The 16,583-nt window shown below is 36.5% G+C and overlaps 3 protein-coding genes and 1 pseudogene across 4 annotated transcripts in view; 2 read left to right on the top strand and 2 right to left on the bottom strand.

The window, feature by feature from the left end:
* Positions 1-2,648, top strand: part of LOC109096346 (exportin-4-like) — a 33,524-nt gene extending 30,876 nt beyond the window's left edge. Inside the window, exons 21-23 of the mRNA XM_042731355.1 lie at positions 56-173; positions 1,202-1,294; positions 1,400-2,648. Coding sequence (XP_042587289.1) covers positions 56-173; positions 1,202-1,294; positions 1,400-1,597 — 409 coding nt within the window. The 3' untranslated portion in view covers positions 1,598-2,648. The remainder of the gene's footprint in view (positions 1-55; positions 174-1,201; positions 1,295-1,399) is intronic.
* A 75-nt stretch (positions 2,649-2,723) lies between these two features.
* Positions 2,724-5,862, top strand: eef1akmt1 (EEF1A lysine methyltransferase 1). 2 transcript variants are annotated; one of them, XM_042731360.1, is made up of 5 exons: positions 2,724-2,843; positions 2,973-3,117; positions 3,247-3,329; positions 4,911-5,200; positions 5,309-5,862. In XM_042731360.1, the coding sequence occupies exons 2-5, from the start codon at positions 2,983-2,985 to the stop codon at positions 5,437-5,439; spliced, it is 639 nt and encodes a 212-aa protein (XP_042587294.1). In that variant the 5' UTR covers positions 2,724-2,843; positions 2,973-2,982; the 3' UTR covers positions 5,440-5,862. The 2 variants fall into 2 exon arrangements, with proteins under 2 accessions (XP_042587294.1, XP_042587295.1); XM_042731361.1 differs by lacking the exon at positions 2,724-2,843 and having other exon boundaries at positions 2,850-3,117.
* Positions 5,046-7,569, bottom strand: LOC109064415 (interleukin-17D-like). The gene is made up of 2 exons (XM_042731362.1): positions 6,961-7,569; positions 5,046-6,453 (listed from the first exon to the last, which is right to left on the bottom strand). Exons 1-2 carry the CDS (start codon positions 7,266-7,268, stop codon positions 6,132-6,134), a joined length of 630 nt encoding a protein of 209 aa, XP_042587296.1. The 5' UTR covers positions 7,269-7,569; the 3' UTR covers positions 5,046-6,131.
* Positions 7,570-8,874: 1,305 nt separating this feature from the next.
* Positions 8,875-13,131, bottom strand: LOC109096343 (annotated as a pseudogene).
* Between the last annotated feature and the right edge of the window lie 3,452 nt (positions 13,132-16,583).

The raw sequence follows: 16,583 nt of genomic DNA, 5'->3' as shown, positions 1-16,583 counted from the left end.
TGTTGTTGAATCATGGTGGGTATGGCCTAGTGTTTTTCCTTAACACACACTGCAGGATGAGCTCAGAGATCAGTCAGCTCTGTCTGGAGGCTCTATCCCCATTGGCTGAGCAGTGCGCCAAGACACAGGAAAAGGACACACCCCTATTTATTGCCACACGACATTTCCTTAAAGTGAGTCACATGATGTTTAAACCAGTGGTCAGCTGTTGTGGGTTTTTAACAGGCGACGTCTGTTGCCATTCACAAAAGTTCACAATTTAGGGCCTGGTTAGGTTTTTTTGAAAGAAGTCACTTCTGCTCACCAAGGCAGCATTTATTTGATCAAAAATACAGTAAAACAGCAATATTTGCCAATATTTTTACAATTAAAAATTTTCTATTTAATATATTATACTTAAAATAGAAGTCATAACTCAGAAATCAATCTAATATGCTGATTTGGCACTCTAGAAGCATTTATTATTTTATCAATCCTGCTTTAAAAAACTGCTGCTTGATATTTTTATGGAAACTGGTTTATTTTCAGGATTCTTTGATTGATTAATAGAAAGTTCAGCATTTTTTTTTTTTTGAAAATTTATTTACGGGTTTGGTTTGGGGTTTATTGATTAAATTTTTCTTTGTTGTATAAAAATAATTTCTTTCAAAAACAAAAATCCTACTGACCCCAAACTTTTGAACAGAGAACATAATACAACGACAAAACCGATCATTTAAATGCATCTCAGCATGAAAAAGTAAACATGTTTTACATCATATTTACTCAAAATTCACAAAAAAGAAAAAATGTTTTCTGTTGACAAGGCTGTCAGTTATGGAGCCCATTTCCGCCACTGAATAGAAAAAAATGAGAAAAATAAGTTTGTATCACAATTCTGAGAAAAAAAAAAATCTGAATTGCTAGATGTTAATTTAGTAAGAATTGTGCGATTGTGTCGCAATTAGCTTTTTTTTTTGTTATTTCTTAAGTTGCGGAAATGGGCATCCATAGTCAGTAGATTTGGACTCACATAAAAGGGATGACAAATATGTCCGTATTATTTCTTGTCAGTATTAATTGAGAGCTATTGGCTCAGAAGGTCAAACATGCTACTGTCACTAACCTTCATTGTAATATGTAATTGTCTGAGATTAATACGCATGTATAAAATGTTGATTTAATAATGTACATTTCTCTGTCACTCTGTCTTCCTGCATAGCTGGTGTTTGACATGCTTGTGCTCCAGAAGCACAACACTGAGATGACCGTAGCAGCTGGAGAAGCGCTCTATACACTAGTGTGCCTTCACCAGGTACGTTTTATGCTTACAATATGAATTTGAACTGAACGATATGCATGATCTTGTGACACATTAGCAGTCAATGTGGTGTTTGATAAGTGATGGTGTTTGTCTCAGGCGGAGTATTCAGAGCTGGTGGAGACGCTGCTCTCCAATCAGAGGGACGCTGTGATCTACCAGCGGCTGGCAGACGCATTTAACAACCTCACTGCCAGCAGCACGCCTCCAACCATGGACCGCAAGCAGAAGGTGGCCTTCCTCAAGAGCCTGGAGGAGTTTGTTGCCAATGTGGGGGGGCTTCTGTGTGTCAAATAAGCCACTTCCTCCAGCAACTGTCCACAACAGCGTCCCCTCTCCACCCCCTCTACCACTCAGAGGAGCCTTTCACCATGCCAAACCATGGAGATGCTGAGATGCCTCTGGGCCTCCAGAGAGCAGAGAGAGGCTGGCGAAGGCCGTGAGGGGATGGCCGGTCGTGATCGTCTCCGTTTGATCTGTCCGTTGTTTACTTTGCCACTGAGAGCTCCTCAGATGAACGTTTATGAAATGCAGAGGGGAGATCTTTCTGAAAACTGACCCCTTTCTTCCCCTTTTAGACACAAACACACAAGTCTTTTGCAGACGCTTCTCCTCGAGTGCCTTTGTATGTGGTTTCACACGGCTCGGATCCAGCTGTCTACAGCGACGAATAGAACCGTGTTGTACTGCTATCACGGTAACTAGGATTGTGAGCTACGGTTGCCTTGATAACAAAATAGCCTTTCCCAATGAAACTTTAATTGCAGGAAGGCCCTATTGGAAAACCAAAATACTTTTGTGTTTAAGGTTGTATATATATTTTCAAAAAAGACAAAAAATGAAAGTGTTTAAAAGGACTGAAAGGTTTTTTTATAAAATTATAGCTGATGGAACTTTATGATTATTATTATTTTTTATTGTTATACAACTTCACCAGGAGGACAAGGGGCTAGTTTGATTTTTTTTTTTTTTCTGATTGATTTGAATGATTGTAGTTTTACTCTTTGCCATTGTCATTTCGCCCTGATCGCAGCAGTATCACTGAAAGCGTTCAAAACTAAAATACAGGTATGTTGAATTATGATGGCCTGATGTTTCCAATGAGGTTTTGTTTTTCAAAAATAACTTGCAGTGTTCCTTTTTCACTATTACACACACACAAACTCAGAATTGTGGAACAGTCGACGTTGCTGTAGCAATAAAATACCAAAAAAGATAATCGAGGGATGTCAGCTGTTTTATTCAGGGCATTTGATAGTCTTTATTTCCATTGTTCAAAGCACTAATTGTTATTTTGGAATGCCTGAAATGATCTGTAAAGTGTATATAAACTTGTTATAAAAAGTGAGTGGTGTTTCTTGGTCTATATTTTCGATATGTTGTCTGTTTTAATGAAATATCTGGCCGAAATATACGCGTTAGAGTGCGTTTGTACTCGCTCGGCCACCGTACTGCAAGCATGCGTGAAGCTGTTTGTTCTTCACTGATAAGTTCGTAAGTTACTGCTTAAATACACACTGTAACGGTGTCGTTCATTGGTAAGGTAAGTGTATGACTGGGTAAAGCGTACGTTTCGTTTGTATTAAGCATGTTTTGCGACCGTTCGCATCATGTTTGAATGAGCGTTATAACGCTGAATGTTTGCGCGTTCCCTTGTCACTTTGTTATGAAGATCTGTCATCATGAGTGACAGCGACGATGACGTGCCTCAGCTCTCCGCCGCGACTCTCGCAGCGCTGCAAGAGTTCTACGCCGAGAGCGAAAGGACGGGACAGAGCTCCGACAAGTTCTGCGTTGGTGCTGTGGAGGAAGACTGGGTACAGTACATGCATTAGAAGTGTCTTGCGTGCTGATTTGTTCATTTTGTTGATTGTCACATTGACACGGTTATACACAAGTAGGCTGTGTATCTGAGATGAGTAACCAGTTCGTGTGTTTGTGAGCAGCGCATGAGTCAGTTCTGGTACTGTGAAGACACGGCTGTACGGTTAGCAGAGGAAGTCAAGCAGCAGGCTGGAGAACATGGAAGGTGGGCCTCAACCAATTTTACATTTGTACAATTGTTTTGGCTTGTGAAGAACAGAAGGTCAGTAGTGATGGGTGTTCACTACCGTTGATTCGTTTAACCTGTTTCCTGTCACCCCGTCCCGTATACGGGACGCCTACGTTTACTTCACTAAATCCTTATCTAATCATGACAAACTATATATCGTTGGAAAGGTCTAAGACTCCTAAATAAATATTTTACCAATGTTTTTTGTTAAAAATTATGTAGGAAAAGTAATAGATTAATTTATGACAAGAGTGCACCCTCAAAAATCTACATCATAATAGGAGTTCTGACCTTGTCAAAAAAAAAAAAAAAGTGTTCTTCGTTGCCTTTTTCTCTGTCACACTTTTGAAATAATCAGAAATTATATATCAACTGAAAACTTTAAATCTCAAAAATTCATCCTTTAAAACCCATTTTAAAATCAGATATTGCATTACCGCGAAAATGGTACATCAATATCATGTTATAAAATGTTTTTGTTCATGAATTATAAAAAATTTAGTTTGGAAAGTGCACTTTCAAGTGTATGTTCAAAAATGTGAGTGACAGTTAAGGGGTTAATGGCCTTTACCAGAGGTCAGTGCACCAGTAGGCGACAACTGAGGGGGTTTTTTTTATTGTGCTGTGAGCGAAAACATTCACTCAACCAATTCATTAAAACACGTTGATCGTAGGCATGGGAAAACTCATTTATATCTAATTTACATTTACATGTAATTGTTCGTATACCTCATTGAGTGGGAAAATACTACTTATTTCATTCTTTTGGGGGGGGGGGGGAATAAAACTTATCGACCTCAGTATAAATTACTGCTCCATTATGTTTCCCCTCTCGTTCAAATATTTTTCCTGGCTTGTAGAATAGCTTGTATAAACGTTATTGTGAAATTTGACAGCTTGACCTTGCACAGTTGTGCAAACCTCCCCCTTCTACAGGAGTCACACAAGTGTGGGGTTTTGGATTCAAAACACCAAATTTAACCAAAGTGTGACTAGTTGTGCATCACTGATTGTGCTGTAAATTGGTTAACTAAATGACAAAACATTTAAAAATGTAAATTTACATTACCATTTAAAAGTTTGTGTTTTTTATGATTTTAAAATAAGTGTCTTATACATATTTTGACGATTTGAAATAGCTATTTGAATATAATTTACAAATTTTAGATGATTTCTTTGATGCCAAAGCTGAATTTTCAGCAGTCAATACGCCAGTCTTTAGTGTTACATGATCCTTCAGAAATCATTCTAATATACTGATTTGGTGCTCAAGAAACATTTATTATCAATGTTAAAAACAGTTGTGCAAACCATGATACATTCTTGATGAACATAACATTCAAAAGAACGGCATTTATTTGAAAAGGTAAAGACTTTTACATTGTTACAAAATATTTCTCTCACTTTTTATCCATTTAATATATCCTTTCTGAATAAGTTTTCATTCTTTTTGAAAAATAAAATAAAATACTTTTTGAAAAATATCTTACTGACCCCAATAAATACTACTGCTCTCCTCTGTCCCCTCTCACTCCAATGTTTTTTCTTGGTTTGTAGGATAGCTTGTATAAGTGCACCAAGTGTGTATCAGAAGCTGAAACAGTTGGAATCCACAAGGTCAGACAGTGTGTCTGCTGTTTTACTGGAGTTTGACCGACGTTTCGCAGCATATGGAGATGAGTTTGTCTTTTATGATTACAACAACCCTCTGTGCCTGCCTGAGGCTCTGCTTCCTCAGAGCTTCGACATCGTCATCGCAGACCCTCCGTATCTGTCTGAAGAATGTCTCAGCAAGGTGGCCCTCACCATTAAATACCTCACTAAGGGCAAAATCCTGCTCTGCACAGGCAAGTGGAAATGTGTCTGTGTATATATACACAAATAATGTTGCAGATTTATGAGAAGAACTCATGTTTTATGTCTTGTTCATGTTCACCTTTGGCTTGTTCTTTTAGGAGCTATTATGGAGGAGCTTGCTGGGAAACTTATGGATTTGAAGACATGCAGTTTTTTACCAAAACACAATCACAATCTGGCCAATGAGTTCCGCTGCTATGTGAACTATGAATCACGCCTTCTCTCATGAAAAAGGTTTTCAATCTGACAACATTTGAACACAGTTTTTCCTATCATACATTAGCAGATGATTATTTGGAACAATAAATACTCACACTCCAAGAGGTGCATAGCAGGATCCAAATATTACAGCGGAGGATTTGGCCCTTCATCAGAGATCTGCGATCAGTCTTTGATTATACTTTGGCTGACTTGCATTGTCAGTTGCACACCCAGCTTTCCGGCATAAAATTGAAGCAAACAATCTCAGACAGTTTAACTTTGTTTCAATGCATAAAATGGGCTTGAAGTGAATGTTTGAAATGCATTTGTATATAATACACTACTAGACTTGTGCAATATCAGTGTTCTTGATTGTTGTTTTAATAAAGTAATCATAGGAGGACTGACCTAAAGTCATGCTAAATAAATTATATCATAGTTTGCCTTTAACAGAACCATTTCTAGTGATTTTCTGTACTCTTGAATACATCTGAATGGTATTTGGTTATCTAACACTATGATGCTGACTGGCTTTCTCAAAGTACTTTGGATTAGAAAATGTTTGTATTTTGGCACAAAAAGTTTTCCTTTTGCTTGGCACTGCAGGCTAGAATCTGCAGCTGCGAGAGCAAGTTCTGTCTCAAGTTTTTCCTTTCACCAACTAAAAGAAAAAATGAAGGAAATAAGAAAACTGTCACAGAAAAAAAAATCTAAAATGGATCAGTTCGGTGCATTCTTTCTAAAGGTGGTGGAATTTTTAGAAGATGCTCTTTTCACGCTTGGCTTGCCCTTCTGTGTTTTTCTGTCTTTTTCCAACAATGGCACACAAGTACAACCCACGGCGACGGACACGTAGCTCTCCGTGTAGGAATGCCGGCCCCCGACGCACGAGCCGGTGCGGCGCAGTATGACGGTGGGCATGAAGACTGGAGTGCTGCGGAGGCGCTCACTTTCCTCCCCGTTCGGGCCGCTCAGGCATCCCTTACACAAACAGTACGCCTCCGGGAGATATCGAGGGTACCTCGCTGGATCATGGGAGATTTGGATGAATAATAATGAAAGAAGTTATTTTTCTTGCAGACAAATAGGCGAAACATCAAATCTTGCAGGACTGGAGTCGGGAACACACAACCGAACTGAATAATATTCATGACCGAAACGAAATCGATTCCCGATTGAATGATTCTCATGAGTCGGTGCATCAAAACACGTGTGAATCAGGCGTTACGGTTACTTAATCTGATTTACCGAATCGTACGTTATTAGGCTTCTTTAGTCATCTTTGATTTCATTTTGGTAGTTTTTTTTTCTCTCCCATATGACGTTGTTGATTTAACGTACACACGAGTAGCCTATATTTTATGATATTTTGTTGTTAGAGTATAAACTATTTACATTTTTGTTTGTATTTATAGGGTCCAGTTGCTGCATTGCATTCATGCCGCCTAGTCTAAGTCCAAAAATTATCTAAATATTCCTTCCTCCTATTCACTAAATGGTTAAACTACTTAGTATTCCCATCCTAGTCTTCTCAGTTTTGGGGTCCTACCTGTACGCCCAGGGCGAGAGGCTGAGGAAGTTGACAGGGGTGCGCGGTTTGTCGCGCGCTAGGCGAGCCGCTGATTGACAGGTCAGATTCTGTCGCTCTGGAGGCGCGAGCTGCAGGGTGTGATGAAACGCGCTGAGAACCCCGACCGAGAGCCTCCCGAACATCTGCTCCAAAATCTCCTCCGGTAAGTCCAGACAGGAGCGAGTCGTCGGCGCTCTCCTGGACACCTTCAGTCCCCGTTCACCCGGCGCGCTGCCGCAGCACCACAGCAACACCAACACAAGCGTCGACGCGAACCGACCGCACATTTCAGATTACACTGTGTCTAAACGCGATTACTGTAAGGAAGGGACTGTCTGGAGAGCTCTTAAACCGACCTACAGAAGCAACACTAGTTGTTGCGTAAAGCACCTCATCCGTCCGTCCGTCCCGTAAATGTGCTCAGGATACTTGACTCAGATATTGGGCGGACTGTTTGATACTGAATAATGCTCATGCTCTGCTTGAGCTGATGCAAAAAAAAAAAAAAAAATCACTTTTATGATTTTTTTTTTCTTTGATGTTATGTATTCCTTTTAGATATTTAAGAGATTGAATCATTAGATGCCAAAGAAAAGCCTACAGTGTACTTTAATATTTTACACTTACATCTTTAACATCAATGCGTGCAGATAGTATTAAAGTTGGTGTCTTTACAGTGCACAAAATGAATGAAATAAATAATTTGGAATAAATAATTAGGAATTTATCCCTAAACATATTTTTACAAAATATAATAAAGCATAATGAGATGATATATAAGATACCTGGAAAAGAATTAGTATTTCAAGACTACTAAAAATACAGTACTACAAAATACAGACAAATTTATGGTGTCTTGACATATATCAAATATTCCACTGAATTGATATCCATTGCACACATCACTCAGGCAGCAAGTCATCTCCCGCCTCTTCATCAGCACACTCATCTTCTTCAGTGTGTTTTCTTGCTGCAGTTTTCAGTCTCTGCATTTGAGGCCCCAAAGGATCGACATACAAAGCATCTAAAATTATGAATTCAATGGAAGCAATGCATTTTAATAAGCACAGACCAGGCCAGAAGCTTTCTTTCCTTTAAATTAAAGAGAAAGCTATTAAAGCTATTAAATAAACTAGCCAGAAAAAAGGGTAACATGATTTTATCATCATACATTTAACACTTAACAGTGGGTTTTATCCAAGCAACTTATATTGCACTCAAAGTGGACAACTGATCAGTTCACACATTCACACACAAGCCTCTCACACTTGGCGCTGGTGCCATGGTCGCTCTGTCCACTGTCTGAGAAAACACACCCAAAAGTTTTCAACTTGAAAACATTTCTGGAGTGAGAGTTATTTTACAGTAGTGTCTGGTCAGATTCTTCTGAACAAAAGAGAGAAAAAAGGCATTCGCATTTGACTTAGCACCATCAGCAATGTAGGTCATGCTTAAAAGCTACAACAAATGTTAGAAAATGCTGATAAACAAATCAAAAAGCATGACAAACAACAGCTCCAGCTTGCACTTAAGCAACGTCTATGTGACACTACAATCCTCATTAAAGTGAGTTCACTCTGCAACCATATGACTTGCATTATGGAAAGCATTTGTGTTGCATAAAGACAACGGCACACAGCTGCATTTTACATCTCGGCTGGGACAACAGGAACAGAGCGCTGCGGGGCAGATGTGAGACTGGAGTTTCGCAGGCAGGTAACTATATTTAACCGTCCCAATGACAAAACACAAATGCATTAAAATGATGAAAAATGTTTTTATGTAATGTAGTTTTTTTTCATTTTGTGTGTGTGTGTGTGGGGTATAGAGAGAGTGTGAATATAAATTTTTATCATATATAAAAAAAAGAGTCTGTGTATTTTTATTGTTCGTATTCATTAAAACATGTTTAATGTTATATCAGTTTATGCATTCAAATGGCCAAGTAACAGTAATAAGTACAGCGAGATCAAGCGCTCTGATACTGGGATGCTGTTGTTCAGGAGTGTACTTGTGAAATATTGCACTCAGTGCTTTGCAAACAGAAAGAAGGTGCTGGAAACACTCCGTCAGACAGTGAGAGTGGGATATTCCCTGGAAACAGTGGTTTTGGCAGATAGGGCTTTCACAGCACATGTTTGCTCTCTATTGCGCTGTGACTGAATTTATGTCCTTGGACACTGTATCATTACAGGGAACTACAGGCATTTAAAACAACATTTTGACATATGGACTGGGCAACTGGGTTTGAAGTTTTCCATGAAGCTTGCAGCTATGATTTTTTTGTGTTTAATCATCAAGAGGATTGATCATCTAAACTGCACAGTGTAATGCAGAACATACCTCTGCCCTGCTCCAACACGGGACTATACTTAGCTTCTGAGTGAGAAACTGCATAGAAAAGAAAGGAAAGAGAAGAAGTCAGAACTCTGAAGAGACAGTGGAAAGCCTAGACAGAGAGCCCAGAGCTGAAGCCTACAAATCAGGTTGTGCTATTTGTGACTAAAATGGTAAACTTAGTATTATGTGTGGAGTTTAGTTATGACTGCCGGGCAGAATGTGAGGAATGAACAGGTGCACATGAACAGAGTAATAGAGATAAACAATAAAAGAGAATAACACCTTACTAACAAAATGAAGATGAAGCTTACAATATAAAGTGAAAGAGAATGCAGATTAGGAAAAGAAACTGCTTTCTGGGAAGGAGAAATTCAGGTCTGTCCCAATATGAGTGATTTCATGATTGTGATTATATGCTGTGTCTGAATGGCTGTACAAAAATTATACTACTCTTGAGAAGTTTGAAGTCAGAATGTTTTTTTTTTTTATTAAGCAATGATTCATTAAATTAATCAAAAGTGACAATATAGTTTAATTAAAAAAAAATGCTGTTTTATAAAATTTTCTATTCATCAAAAAATGTATCATGTTTTTCCTCAAAATATTAAGCAGCACAACTGTTTTTGATATACGTAAATATATATAATATTTCAAAATATAACCGTTTTTACTGGTTTACTTTTGTATATGAATGCAGCCTTGGTGAACTTAAAGAGACTTCTTTAATTCTTACTGACCCCAAACTTCTAAATGGATGAATGCCCTTTACTTTTCTTATTTTCCACAGTGATGAGAATTATGACTACATTAAATTTATGAAGAACCCAAATCAAATCCAATATAAAACTAACCACTTTTATATGAAAGTAGATTCCTCTTATTTCTTCTCTATTCTATTGAGGCAGGGAATGATCATACCACTGGGCTTCTTGGGGTTTGAGCCGCTTCCTAATGTGTTAGGAGATGTGAAAAGAAAGTGTTGGAAGAAGAGAGCAGTGAGATGCAGAAAGAGGCTGATAACAGTCACTTGTTTGAAAATGAACGTGCTGCATGACCTTTGAACCCAGCACTGCCTGAAGCAGATAACCGGACATCACCTGACAAGAGATTCACATCTGATGTCCCAGAAGAGAAATTAAGAACGAAAATAATAATATTTTTTAATAAAATAAAATAATAATATTACTACACTACAAATGAAAACAAACCATAAACCAAAGGTCTAAAGGGAAGTTGTTGGATTAAAATCTCTAAATCTTGTGATGACTAAGACACATGCACTCTCTTTTTGAAATATCACATCACAGGGCTAGCAGTCTCCACTAAGCTCGTCCACCTGGATTCACTATTAGAGGAATTGCAGTCATTCCACTGGGTTTCTTAGGGAGAGTGCGTGTAAGGTTTGAAGTATTTCCTGTTTACCAACAGAGGCAGATTACAGATTGAGGACGATGGAAAAAGTAAAGTAGAAGCATGTATTCAGTTAATGACTTGTATTTCATTTGAAACGTTATTGATGAGGTTATGTTAAAATTGTCCACTCACCACTGCCAGTGCTGCCTTCCCTGAGGCCTCGAGCACTGCCCTCCCTCCCAGATCTCACCCTCTGTGTGTCAATAACAGAATGCTGTCAAATATTCTGCAGGTTAAGCTTCAAATATTTCATATACAGACCAACAAACATGTTTATTTGTACATATTCACCTATTTTTATTTGCATTGTAAACATTGTATATAGATAATAAGGACAACTGTAAACGGAGAAACACAATGTTTATTTTTATTCTGCTATCGAAGAGTTGCTAAATGCTTTTTCGTTATTCCTTTTACCAAAGACAATAAAGATCTATTGTAATCTGAATCAAAAGAGACCAGCAAATAAACAGCAAGAGAGAAATCAGGGTACCTGCTCTCTGATTTTTTCAACTTTCTTGAGTTTGGTGGCATAATTCTGTACCTCTTTTAGTCCCATATCTGTGCACAGCCTGACCAGGAAGCGTAGACCTGCCTGATACAAAATGACTCTAGAAGGGCACAGAAAATTCAAAATAACTGAAAAATAAAAACTGAAAATATCATTTTCAGGAAATTTCCGATGAATGTCCTTGTAGGTCTCAAGTGCCTTCTGATAATTCCCTGAAAACAAATGAAAAATATAAATCATGATTCTGAAGGCTCTGAGATGACAGCTTATGGTTAAATTTATTATTATTGTCAAGTTCATACCGCTTATTCTATAACAGCTAGCCACCAGCAGCTGCCACTTCACCTGTGTCGGTCTGAAATTCATGAAAAGTTAATTTCAAATAAAATCTCCAGATACATGCAGAATATTCATGATAAATTCATATAATATTTAGTAACTTACTGAATGAGGGTAGTTCTCTCAAAGTACTGAATAGCTTTTTCATAGAACTGGGTGTCGATGTAATATGCTCCCAACCATTCAATGACACTAATTTTTGAGGAAAAATACCTGTATGACTGAAATAAACAACACATTTATTATTTGAAATGCTACCTCTGTCAGTTCTCTTTCTTTGAGTAACTTGAATACCCAAAAATATCCACTAAAATTTTAACTGCAATCGTTTTTTTTTTTTTTTTACTCATAATAGTACTGGAAGGCCTGTGACTTGTCTCCTTCATTTTCATAAAGGTCTCCCAGTTTGGCCAGCACCTGGGCATCTGTGGGGGCCATTCAATGGCCTGATGAGGCTCCAACATCTCATATCTAAAGTCTCTTAAGGAATATGACTTACCAAGCAAATGAACTTTAACATACATTTAACATCCATTCTATTTCCTGGCAACTAAAATTACGAAAACTATCACAGAGCAGAGTTTTATTTAATCTAAATTTTGATTACTGTCATTTTAAGAAAGGATACAGATTAGCCAGCTGGTGCATGACCTGAGCACTGTTTCTGAGGATAGCTTGCAGTTGAAGGAAGCAGTCCAGGGCTTTGTCCAGTCTACACAGCTTCTTATATGTCAAACCTGCAGGAGGATACAGAGATTTCTGCTTTAAAATTGCTTATATTTTTAATATGCAGTTTTGGTCTCAGCTGAAACATTTCAAATGTAGAAATGTTAAAAGCACAAATTTATGTAAATCTCATGTTATGTAACCCTGTGATGTGATGTCAAGTTTGTGATAGCAGACCTAAGTTATAGAGAGCTTCAGTGCAAGATGAGTCATTACGAAGAGCCTCCTTATAAAACTCTGCTGCTTTCTCATAGTCCTCCTTCACAAACTCTGTGTTGCCTTTGCTCACTAGGGCAGCAGGGCTGTAGTGGTCGGCGCTCATGGCCAGCTCAGCATAGTTGTCAGCCTGGTCAAAATCCTTTTCCTGGAGAAGACACAGAAATAGGCAGATGGAAGCAAAAAAACAAAAGCACATCTGTGTGAGCCTTATTAACACCAGCTCTTTGAGGTCAATGCTTTACAGCGATGTACTCACCAAAAAGTAAAGAAAATAAATATTAGTGGCAGCAGCACTTTTTACCTTTTTTCCTTCTTCTCGAACATCTTCAGCGTCTCAACTGCCTGGAAACAAAATTGATTAGGCATATTTATCATGACTTCAAGGAAATTGGTAATGTAGATAGATGTTTCACTATCATATCATTGAATAATACCTAAATATAAATACACTTAAGTTACATCACATTACATTTGCTGCTACATGAAATGAGAGAAACAATGCAACACAATACAATATCAGCACACATACACAAGGCCTACAGCAGAAAGACACACACACACGTTCTCCAACAACACAAACAAACCTCAGCTTCAATAGTCATGCATATGAACAGGTAAGAAAACAAAATAAAATGGACCATTGAATGTGGAAAGTGTTATAAGACAGAAACAAGTGTTCCATACAGATATATAGCAATATGGCTCTGTTCTGTGGTTATATATCAAATGCAACATAACTTGAGTGTGTCTCCAGAGACCCATCTACTGTTTGAAGTCCTTCTGTATTAAGTATGTAATAGCTTAATTGATCTCCAAATCATTTGCAAGCTCCACGTATTGTGAACCCTTCACCATGTCCACACACCTGAAAAAGTACCAAATTAAGCCTTAAAACAAACTCTGTGGATGGTTTACTTTAATCTATTATAAATTAATAATAAAATAATATTTTATTATAATATTTTATAATAAAATAATAAAACTAATAATAATGAACAATAATTAATTATTCGACATAAACTATACATAAATATTGAATGGCATGGACAAGTCTTGCGCTTTAACGCCCTCTTGTGGAATACACACATCACATTAGTTTGGATGAAGTAAGATTTTTTTTAATTAGGGCTGGGCAAGTTAACCGTTATTATCTCGTTAACGCATTAATTAATTGACGCAGACAATTACCTTATCTGCGCATTAACGTTTTTTAACTTTGTGGTGTATTGTTTTGAGTCGTTTGGGACGGGGTAACACACGGCTCTCTCACAATATATATACAGGTGCTGGTCATATAATTAGAATATCATCAAAAAGTTGATTTATTTCACTAATTCCATTCAAAAACTGAAACTTGTATATTATATTCATTCATTACACACAGACTGATATATTTCAAATGTTTATTTCTTTTAATTATGATGATTATAACTGACTAAGGAACTAAGGAAAATCTCAAATTCAGTATCTCAGAAAAATTTGAATATTACTTAAGACCAATACAAAGAAAGGAGAAACTTATTAGTTTGAAATTTACAATAAATATTTTAAACAATAAATGGACCATTGAATGTGGAAAGTGTTATAGCCACATGAGAAACAAGTGTTCCATACAGATATATAGCAATATGGCTCTGTTCTGTGGTTATATATCAAATGCAACATAACTTGAGTGTGTCTCCAGAGACCCATCTACTGTTTGAAGTCCTTCTGTATTAAGTATGTAATAGCTTAATTGATCTCCAAATCATTTGCAAGCTCCACGTATTATGAAACCATACCACCATGTCCACACACCTGAAAAAGTACCAAATTAAGACTTAAAACAAACTCTGTGGATGGTTTACTTTAATCTATTATAAATTAATAATAAAATAATATTTTATTATAATATTTTATAATAAAATAATAAAACTAATAATAATGACCTATAATTAATTATTCGACATAAACTATACATAAATATTGAATGGTATGGACAAGTCTTGCGCTTTAACGCCCTCTTGTGGAATACACACATCACATTAGTTTGGATGAAGTAAGATTTGTTTAATTAGGGCTGGGCAAGTTAACCGTTATTATCTCGTTAACGCATTAATTAATTGACGCAGACAATTACCTTATCTGCGCATTAAGGTTTTTTTTAACTTTGTGGTGTATTGTTTTGAGTCGTTTGGGACGGGGTAACACACACGGCTCTCTCACAATATATATACAGGGTGCTGGTCATATAATTAGAATATCATCAAAAAGTTGATTTATTTCACTAATTCCATTCAAAAACTGAAACTTGTATATTATATTCATTCATTACACACAGACTGATATATTTCAAATGTTTATTTCTATTAATTATGATGATTATAACTGACTAAGGAACTAAGGAAAATCTCAAATTCAGTATCTCAGAAAATTAGAATATTACTTAAGACCAATACAAAGAAAGGAGAAACTTATTAGTTTGAAATTTACAATAAATATTTTAACTGCTATGTAAAAGAAATACTGCTATAAAAAAGCACCTAATTTGCTTAAAGTGTTTACAAACAAAATGTTATTGCACTTTTGTTCATATAGCAGTACTTTTAAATGAAAAAAGTGCAGAATACACTACTTTTGAATTCATTACTGAATTTTGTGCATATTATGATAAAATAATAATAATAATTGAACGGTTGCCAGCACTATATTTAATGTTTTCGAAACAAGTCTCTTTTGTTCACTAAGACTATGTTTTAAACAAAAATATAATAAAATGTAAAACAATGTAAAAAAAAAAAAAACTTTTCTATTTTAAACATTTAAAAAAATGTAATTTATTCTTATGATGGAAAAGTTGAATATTCAGCAGCCATTACTCCAGTCTTCAGTAGCCAAGCAATTCTTCAGAAATCTTTTTAAATATGCTAATTTGCTGCTCAAAAAACATTTTATATTGTTGTCAACGTTAAAAACTGTTTCTGCAGCACGATTCTCTGATGGAAATTTCAAAAGAACTACATTTATGTCAACAGAAATATTTTGTAGAATTTTGTCTTTTTTATACTACTTATGAAAAGTAGTATAAATAACTCACCAGTCAAACCCAGCAGCAAATGACGACCCAATGGCTGGAGCAATAAGCTTGGCTGAGGTCATAATGTATTTTTCTGCTAGAGCTTGAAATAAAAAGCAAAACAAGAATACTAAAAACAATTCTGGTAATAATAAACACAAAGCTTAAGAAGAACTATAGCAACAGAACATTGAATACATTATGATACCTCTCCCTTTCCATTTGGTGAAGCTCCAACTCTCTAGCGCCACCACTTGTCCAAGATTTCATTTTTTTATGCTAATAACTTTTGAATCGTAAGGAACAGAAGGAAAATTATTTTTTTCTCTGAATCCTTGGCTCATGCCGAGTCGAATGAACACCAAAATTCAAAAATCGCAAGGTTTAGTTTTTTTTCACTATTTTAAATTATTCGAAAAACCTACTTTTTCGAACTCGTCCTAGACGGTTGGTCCGATTTTCACCAAAATTTTTATCATACCATCTTCAGACCATGCTGACAAAAAGTTATGGATTTTGTGTTGATAGACAAACCCGTTTTCGCATAGCCTACCACAGCAACGAATTTGAGGCATGGTGCCAAAATGTCACTTGAGGCTGTATCTCTGCAATGCTTTGGCGTATTGACACAAAACCAGACCTGGCAACCTTGGAAAAAAATTGAGTACCATCAGCGTGGCAGGCGGGGTGGAGTGGGGGTAAACAGTTTACACTTTACCGTAACTGTTTAGTTAATTTTTGCCATTTAGCGCCATTTATTTATTTTTTTTTTTAAAAAAGGAAAAAACTCTAGTACACTTTAATTAAAACTCCAGTACACTTCTGTATAGGGCTGGACGATATGAGCAAAAATTCATATCTCTGTATTTTTTGGCTGGATTGCGGTATACGGTAGCCTATATATCTCGGTATTTTGCATTTGGATTAAACAAATAAAGTGAATGTAAGCATGTAGCCATATTTTATGTGCAAAAAAGTTTAATTTAAAATTAATTTGTT

This window comes from Cyprinus carpio, chromosome B9, assembly GCF_018340385.1.
Source record: "Cyprinus carpio isolate SPL01 chromosome B9, ASM1834038v1, whole genome shotgun sequence".
Taxonomy (NCBI): Eukaryota; Metazoa; Chordata; class Actinopteri; order Cypriniformes; family Cyprinidae; genus Cyprinus; species Cyprinus carpio.
The sequence above is the reverse complement of the archived record's forward strand: the minus strand, read 5'-3'. Positions and strand labels throughout refer to the sequence as shown.

What these genes read in the sequence shown, in the direction of transcription:
- eef1akmt1 (XM_042731360.1), top strand. Translation starts at nt 2,983, where the DNA reads ATGAGTGACAGCGACGATGACGTGCCTCAGCTCTCCGCCGCGACTCTC. An exon ending in GTGCTGTGGAGGAAGACTGG is followed by an intron (nt 3,118 to 3,246) that starts GTACAGTACATG and finishes GTTTGTGAGCAG; the next exon opens with CGCATGAGTCAGTTCTGGTA. An exon ending in CAGGCTGGAGAACATGGAAG is followed by an intron (nt 3,330 to 4,910) that starts GTGGGCCTCAAC and finishes CTTGGTTTGTAG; the next exon opens with GATAGCTTGTATAAGTGCAC.
- LOC109064415 (XM_042731362.1), bottom strand. Translation starts at nt 7,268, where the DNA reads ATGTGCGGTCGGTTCGCGTCGACGCTTGTGTTGGTGTTGCTGTGGTGC. An exon ending in CTCTCGCCCTGGGCGTACAG is followed by an intron (nt 6,454 to 6,960) that starts GTAGGACCCCAA and finishes ATTATTCATCCA; the next exon opens with AATCTCCCATGATCCAGCGA.